At 31.4% G+C, this 9,058-nt stretch overlaps 1 protein-coding gene across 1 annotated transcript in view; it reads left to right on the top strand.

Moving 5' to 3' along the window:
* The first annotated feature begins 91 nt into the window (after positions 1-91).
* Positions 92-9,058, top strand: part of LOC134229614 (large ribosomal subunit protein uL18m-like) — a 9,834-nt gene continuing 867 nt past the window's right edge. The window contains exons 1-5 of the mRNA XM_062711362.1: positions 92-225; positions 987-1,074; positions 3,071-3,148; positions 3,412-3,525; positions 3,769-3,886. Coding sequence (XP_062567346.1) covers positions 132-225; positions 987-1,074; positions 3,071-3,148; positions 3,412-3,525; positions 3,769-3,886 — 492 coding nt within the window. The 5' untranslated portion in view covers positions 92-131. The remainder of the gene's footprint in view (positions 226-986; positions 1,075-3,070; positions 3,149-3,411; positions 3,526-3,768; positions 3,887-9,058) is intronic.

The raw sequence follows: 9,058 nt of genomic DNA, 5'->3' as shown, positions 1-9,058 counted from the left end.
AAATAGTTTAAAGTTAGCCTCTCTTACTTTTATTTTCTTTTATTTGAAACAACTTAAAATTTTAGAGGGGAGAATGATTTCGGGCACATGTAAGAATATTCGTTGTTCGAATTAATTAACTTTAACCGAAAATGTCACTTGGTAGCTCACTGGTTTCTCTTGCTTCTACACCGTTTACTTGCTTATGTAGAAGTTATGCTGTGCATTCAACTCATAAAATAGCTGGTATGTGTTTTTATGAAATGAAAAATTCAACTATGATTTTTTCGAGTTGATGCTGAACGTAGGATCTTTCTAAATGCTATAGAGGAAATTCGAAATTTTGTAAAGGCTAAAGCACTTGATAAAACTACATATTTTTATGTAAATATCTCATTTTTTGTTGTGATAAGGTCTTCTGCCAATATGGAGCTAGGTTAGATGTATCATAAAAAAAGAAGTTAATATTTTTGGTATGATATATATGTTCTGACTTGTCTACTGAATAAATGTTTTGACTGTGAGAGACAGCACAGTGCAAGGCATACATCATTTATTGTGTTTAGCAATGAGAAAAATCTTTAGACAACTAACTGCTGACAAATAAATAATCCATTCACTTGTGTATTTTAAAGATTGAGAAAGTACATGTACTCCCATATAATGTTCAAGGCTTTAAAAAAAAGAATTCTAGATCCCTATTTTGATCATGGATGATGAAAGATGAGATCTATATTGGGTATCCGATGATGCCTACATCAAAGTCTGACCAAAATAAGGATGAATATTTACATATGTTAGGACGAGGGATAAAATTGTTGCCCAATACCATACACTTCAGTGGCTTAGGTGGATAAGGTATTGTTCAAAATTAAATTAACATACAACTAAGATATTAGGTCACTGAGATGAAATTCTCTAGGAACAAGTTTTAAGGACTTACATATAACTAACTTTGTCATGTAATTGAATGTGTAAGACACTGGGGTTCATTTCTTGTTTTTCAGCTCGTACCCTATCTTTGTCAGCAGCTCATTACTCAGAAGACAATAAAGACTACAAGATAAACCCTGAATTCATCAACAGAAATGATAGGTATGACAGAAATTATTATTGCTTTTGTTAGATACCGTATAAGTGAAAATTTTAGTGATAGGCAAATTTGGTGATTTGTCCTTAAAAATAAGAAATTTTATTTTTAGCAAGAAGTAATTTTAACGATATTAAAAAAAACTCACTAAAGAAGCCATTGCAACTGAAACGCAATTAACTTTTAGTGATATTCAATTTTAGCGATCTCAGCACCTTCATTAATAATGCCAAAATTAAATCCTTGCTAAGAATTCTGCTTATACGGTAGATTAATGAGGAACCATCACTCAAGACAAACTTCAGGTGATTCCCTAGTGATACTTGCACTTTTTTCGGGGGCTTAAAGTTGAAAAACTGCAATTTCTACTTTGCTTAGCTTTTAAACACCCAATTTTATGTTAACGCCCCCAAAATCTACCTGATTCAAGATCAATAATTTACCGCCTGTCAATCATTAAAAAAACAAAAGCTTCTGATTTGATTGACAGGTCAGCTACCTGTGCTTCTTGATAATCTGAGTTTGCATGTTTTGAGAACAATTACCTGGTCACGCGCCAAACGCTTTCATGTACCCGCATAGTATACACGCGGGTTAGAATATGTTTGAATTTTATTTTAAAAAATAATTGAAAGTAGATTATTAAAACATTGACATAATAAAATATTTCTTTTCTATCTTTACTGCTGTTTGTTTCTTGTAAGTGTTATATCGTCCACGTTATCTTTAGAAAAAAAAGACCGCGTCCACAGAAACTGGCTCTATTTGCCGTAATTAGAAGTCCATCGATTTAAATTATTTTTTAAGAAATGGGATATAAGAAAAATATTCAGCACTAATAAACGGCATAGCAAAGTTTTTAAAAGATGTTTTATTTTGTACTATGGCTATACAATCCGCACGATGTTGTACAGAAATTGATGTCAGAATTAATGCTCGAATTTCCTCTAGCGTCTGTATATATACGTAATGAAAATGTGAAGATTAATAGTGATCAATTCTGAAAAGAAATCTTTCTAACAATAAAATTTTGTAAACACACGAAGAATAAAAAATATGGAATATTTTGGACAACATTATTGGCCATAAAAAAAACATTCCGATCGTGGTAAATGCATGTTCGCATGCACGACGAATAGGTGGAATCATAATTTTTTTATTTCAATATTCAGACTTTTTTAATCAAGTGATTTCTTTTATTGAAGATTAAAATAGATAATTGTTATTGATTTGTAGTTTTTACTCGTGATTTTTTGTTTTATGTAAGAAAAACATTTTGTAAAACGACATGTATCTTATTATTTTTTTTTTTTTTGCCTTCAAAACATTACCATGATAATGATGAATGCGTTTAGTTTACAAATAAATTTCATATATTAAAATAATTATTTTACGTAGTTTCACTCAAAGCCAGACACAAAACACATAATGTTGACCCAGATTACCAAACACAGACTTCCTGTGTAATGCTACGCATACCCAGATTTTTGACATCTTGGGTATTGGGGGTCTCCAGGTAAATAACACCACTGTTACTTTGACCACTCCCCCTCCTCAGGTAACCGTACGGTAAAAAAATTGGGTCTTTAAAGGTATGTCAGGTAAAGATAATCGGAAGTTATAATGAATATTCCAATAATTGTAATTTTAAAATGTATACATGAATATAAATTATAAATTTCTGGGAAACTATTTCTCGATGAAAATGTAATAAAAAGGGATACATAGTTTAAAGCGTTATAGCCCTTTGTACATGGTTTATTATTATTGTATTATATACATGAAGTTTTTTTTTTATTCTTTGATTAGAAAATATTTTAGCTACACCTATTTAAAAAAAAATCTTTTTAAATTTAAATATTTATGTGGATGTATTATTGGACATGAGCTTATTAAATTTTTTAAGGGATTTGCAAAAATGTATAACACATCACACGAGAGTGGGATTAACTTAGTGAGGCTGCATTTACAAATTCAGTCATGTACACAATTTTCCTCCAGGTGCCTAGAGTATATGAATGTTTCTCCCAGACGAAAAGGATGGAGATTTCAAAGACCTTCACGAAACTTTTATTACAAGTAATAGTATAACTAGATTTACTCTAATGAACAGTCTTATAATTTATCTATTAAATGGGTACTTGATAAGAGAAATTTAAATTTTTTGTGAATACAGTGTATAATAATTATAAAGAAAAAGAGGATATTTTAATATTTTAATTTTAAGCAAAAGTTTTAAGTTAGAGCCTTTGGCCCAGTTTTTTCATCCTGTGTAATTGAATTACCTGTAATGACCATTTTTGAATTAAGATTGTGGAAATTACTGGTATATATATTTGTAGACTGCATATTAATCCTACCTCCAACAAAGTAGAGGTGTACCTAGAACATTCGTCAGGGAGGAAGGTCGTCTATGCTTCATCTTCAGAGTGGGCCATAAGGCAGTTTTTATACAGGTACATGTACTGTTGATTAATTTGATTCTGTTCATTGAAAAATATGATGAAGTTAAGTTTTATCCTAATGAATATAATTAGTTAATAAATTGAATTTAATTTATTACTCTCAAATGTTTATGATAAAAGCTATGAAGGAATTGTGTCAAAGCTGAATGAATACATTTGATTAAAACAGCTGATCTAGTAGAAGCTATATTTAGACTGTATGTAATAGAAATCTCCTTATTTTGTGTTATATAGTGCTAGAGATGTGTCAGCAGCTGTCAATACAGGTCGTGTGTTTGCCGATCGCTGTCAGAAAGCCGGCATTGTCAATGTGTATTATGACCCAGTCTCAGAAGGTCATGGAGGGGATAAGGTACGTCCATGCATGAGAGTTTGGTTTGACTTATTATACCCCCGCAAACGAAGTTTAGGGGGGTATATTGGAATCACCATGTCCGTCTGTCCGTCTGTCCGTCTGTCTGTCTGTCTGTAGACAAGATTTTGTCCGGACCGTTTCTCAGAAACTGTTGGATGGATTTGTCTGAAAATTTATACACTTATTATTCACCATATGAAGGTGTGCACCTGGGATTTTCATCATGATTGGGTGATTTTTCTGCATTTTACAGGCGTTTTTTCTTTTTTATTTTGTGATTTTGTTTGGCTCATAACTAGAAAACTATTAGACTTACAATCATCAAACTTGGACAATTTATGCATCTTGGGTAGACGGTGTGTCACAACCTATTTCAAGGTCACTGTGACCTTTAATTTAAGTGATTTTTTTTAAAAAACTAAGTCTTTAAAATTTTAAATTTCATAATCCTAAAAAATGTAAAAATATAGTTGTATCCTTATTGAAAAATGCTAAATTAAGTAAAAACTTATTTTTTATCATGTACTTTACAGCAAATTCTGGTCAAGGAGAATTTTTGATAGCAGAAATGTGCATGTCAAATTAGAGAGAAATTAATGAGTTCATTGTCGGGAATTAACTGGCAAGAGCATCTCTAGATCTAATCTTAATTTATCTCTTGGGAGTTGGGCAAAAAGAAATGGCCTTATAGTTGTTTGTGTTAATTAAGAGTTCTTGATGGCTGTAGTGCAGATAAAGATCTTTCAATTTGTGTTATGTAATTAAAACAAATTGATATTTTAGTGTATGATTAAAACTGAATTTGTATTGTATAATATAATTAAAATTAATTTTACATGTGTTCATTGAAAAAAAATTACATTTCAATTTTTATATATTTGCAACAAATTGCAGTCATGTCTCACTTAGAATTTTATAGTCTAAAGAATAATTAATTTTTATACGCCCGTCTTAAGACGGGACGTATTATGTTATAGGCTTCGTGTCCGTCTGTCTGTTAGCTTTTTCGTTTCCGTCTCATAACTTTAATACTACTAGGCCTAGGATTATGAAACTTTGTCATCTGATGCATCTTGGGTAGAAGGTGTGTCGCGCACAAAAAGTAGGTCACTCTGACCTTTAATTAAGAAGTTATAGCCAAATATGGAAAAATCCTTTCAGGCCCATAACTAGAAAACCATAAGACCTACAATCATCAAACTTGGCCAGTTTATGCATCTCAGGTAGAAGGTGTGTCGCGACCTATTTCAAGGTCACTGTGACCTTTAATTTAAGTGATTTTTAAAAAAAAAATGTGTCTTTTTACTATTCATTTACACATCCCAAATAATGTAAGAGTCTTGCACTGTTCTTATTTAAAAAGCGTTAAATCAAGAAAATACTTATTAGGGCCCCGCAAGGATTTGCGGGTGCCCTATAGTAATCACTCTGTCTGTCCGTCTGTCTGTCTGTCTGTCTTCCGTCCACAAAATTTCTGTTTTTTCCTAATAACTTTTTTTATAGTTGCCCAATCAAGTTCAAATTTGGTATGGTAGTTCAGTACACAGAAATACATATTTTGATGCTAAGTTTGGTTCTCAATGTCTTCTGGTTTGGAGCTGGGGTGGTGGGGTAGATTCCTTAACTATGCATAAGAATGAATGGGCAACTTTTTTTTTATGGTTGCCCAATCAAGTTCAAATTTGGTATGGTAGTTCAGTAGGCAGAAATACATATTTTGATGCTAAGTTTGGTTCTCTGTGTCCCCTGGTTTGGAGCTGGGGTGGTGGGGTAGATTCCTTAACTTTAGAATGCATTGGCAAAGAGAGATAACTGCTGAAGATGTTCCCATTGTAAAATGAATGCTGGCTATGAGTCCTTTGGGATTAATTAGGTTTCCTCCTGAAGAAAATCCAGAGCATTATCTTTATCTGTCACATTGAGATGAATTACCACCTCTGTCTGCAAATGAAGTTTGTTTTGAAGTTAAGTCAATTTGGAATGCTATGAACACTGTGAAATGTGGATTTAGATATAAATTTTTAATAATTTATTTTTGTTTAATAGTTATGATTTCATTGAATTCTAAAGACAAGAAATAGATTAAAGAAGATTTTTTTAAATTACTTTTTTCAATTTACGTTAATTAATTTTTAAGGTAGTTTTATAAAAAACCCATTCTATCATTAATACTGAAAAAGTTCCTCCTGAAGAAAATCCAGAGCATTATCTTTATCTGTCACATTGAGATGAATTACCACCTCTGTCTGCAAATGAAGTTTGTTTTGAAGTTAAGTCAATTTGGAATGCTATGAACACTGTGAAATGTGGATTTAGATATAAATTTTTAATAATTTATTTTTGTTTAATAGTTATGATTTCATTGAATTCTAAAGACAAGAAATAGATTAAAGAAGATTTTTTTAAATTACTTTTTTCAATTTATGTTAATTAATTTTTAAGGTAGTTTTATAAAAACCCCATTCTATCATTAATACTGAAAAAGTTCTTATTGTAACTTTAGAAGAAAATGATGACAGAGGTACAATTAATCCTTTGGGATCAATTATCTAGCCTGCTGCAGAAAATTTAGTAGGCTTTTCTTTATCTTTAAGATTAATGAAAACCTTTGTCTGCAACTGCTGTTTGTTTGAAGTTAAGGTCAAGCCTTCATGATATTTGCATTCATTGAAGGCTGGCATTCTACATAACACAAGCTTCATAATTGTTTAATACATTCAATGTTAAATTGTTCTTTACTGCCTAATGTAACTACAAGGATATTATTTTCAGGTTTTTGAATATCAGGAATTATCTTGAAATTTTAAGAATACAATTGCTGTTGCTTATTCTTCGTACATTTTTTAATTATTCCGTTATCTGCACCCTTTTAATTCTACCCCATGGCGGGGCCCTTGCTGACTGGTCAGTTTTCTAGTTTTTTCTAAGCATATACTTGACAGCAATGTATAACAAATATAATGTATGTCAGAGAAAGCCTGCCTCTCCCATGAGTGTAATTATCAAGCACTGGTCAAGAAGAATTTTGATAACAGAAAATTGCATGTCAAATTAGAGAGAAATTAATGGGTTTTGAAAGCAAGGAGCCAACTGACAGAGCATTGCTGTTATGTATATCCCTTGAGTATTGGGCAAATGGGTAAGCCTGTTTGATTAAAAATAGCTTTTGTTGACTAGCTTAAGTTTTAAAATGAATTTGATGAAAAGTAATTAAAACTAATTTGATTTGCATAATAGACTAATCTGATATTATGTAATATTATTAATTTAAAAACTAATTTTATGGGGTGGGATGGAATCAGCATGTCCATATGAATTACATATTAAAACCTGTCGGACATTAAATCTCAACCAAAAAAAAAAAATCTTTGAGCATTTTATATGTTTTTTTAAAAAAAAAATTATAATAGATAGTGCAAACCCATTCATCTCTTGGTAGTAATGAGTAGACAAGCATTCAGTTAAAGATTAATTAATGAGTTCAATGTTGGAAGGCTAGCTGTCTCAGTCGCTCTGATTAAGCTGTACCCTTTGGGGATTAGACAAAGGAACTGTTGGTCATTTGATGGCCAGCCTTTTCTTTTCAAAATTAATTTGGTATAGATTAAGGGTCCTCCACACACCCACAGCTTTTGTTCTCATATTATTGAGCATTACTTTTAACAAGCACATCAACCTTTAAAAACTGTCCAGGAATTAAAATGTATTTTATACTGATTTTTTAAAATAATCATTTCACAAGTTTCAAGAATTTTTTCCCACGGCGTTTTCATACCTAGCACAAAAAATTTTGTCTTACCCTTTCGTATATTTCTAAGCTCACAGAATAACCATAAAAACTTAATTTTATCGATCAACACATTTTTTACAGAAATTTATTTTATTTATAAAAAGTATATAAAACTGATTTTCTCTGAAATACATCACGAGAAAAATCAACAAGGACTCCTTTTGTAGAGAAGAAACATTAATGAATTAGATTACATCAAAAAATTGAATTAAAATTAAATGCACTGATGTAGAAAAAACATTTTCAAAATCTCTGGTATCAAAGTTCCTTTTTGGAGTTATCTTTCCTGTTGCTCGGGACTCAAAAACTTTGGCAAGTCTCCGCTTACGTCACCATAGGCCTACTATATTTAGTAATATACTGGCCACTGAACTGGACAAAAATAAAAGAGGAAAACTAGAAACGCACACTATTTTATCAGTATTTATAAACACATAATGAGATAATGTATAATTGAAATGTACAAATTAGTGTGCCGAAATTTCAACATGTTCAACTATCAAAAAAAGACTCGGTTGATTAGCCTGAAAGTGTAAATAACCTAGATACGTTTCTCGTCATACCCACCGGTACCTGTTGTCTAGGAATTATCTTTATTAATATAACCCAAGACGTCTGTTGTTCTTTTATTTAAAAAAAAAATACCGCAATCCTTTTCATCGGTCACTCCGTGATCATCATGCCATGTGTTCATTGTTTACAAACGGTGGTAGGACAATTCGTTCGTGTATTTTCTCAATAAAAGCGGAAGTAAAAGTATTTTTTCTCTATATACGTCACAGGTCACATGGTGTGGAGGACCCTTAAGTTGTTAAGACTAATTTGATGTGGGCATTTGACAAGGTCTAACACAACCAGCACAGAAATCTATCGGTGATGTAATATTTATTATAATTGATGCTTACATCACAGGGGATGGATAAATATTTTAAGGAATGGAAAAATCATCAAAATCTTAGAATCAAGGTTGATGTGATTTTCTTGCACCTAAACTGTTCAAGAAAATTGTGTAATATTTTGACGGGCGTATCATGCTGTGGCACGGCACTTTATTTTTTATTAGACTGTAGCATTTCAATTATTTCATAAAATATGCAATAAACAATTTAAAGCTGCAGATGAATATTTGTTAAGCTCTAACACAGCCAGTTTAGAATTATATGATGTATTATTTTTTTTAATTAATCCCTACACTGTAAGTCTCTTAGAGATGTATGTACAATATTTTAAACATGATAAGAAATGGAAATTAGATCATTGAAATCTGTGTCAATCTGTTAATCAAGATTACTTAATTTTCTTGCACCCTAACCAATTTATGATTATCGAACAATATTTGATGGGCGTATCATGCGGTGGCAAGGCACTTTATTAGACAA

The sequence above is a fragment of the Saccostrea cucullata genome, unplaced genomic scaffold (assembly GCF_032062105.1).
Source record: "Saccostrea cucullata isolate Sc308-1 unplaced genomic scaffold, CSIRO_AGI_Scuc_v1 ctg4779, whole genome shotgun sequence".
Taxonomy (NCBI): Eukaryota; Metazoa; Mollusca; class Bivalvia; order Ostreida; family Ostreidae; genus Saccostrea; species Saccostrea cuccullata.
Note: the sequence above shows the minus strand (reverse complement) of the source record. Positions and strands in the feature narration are given on the sequence as shown.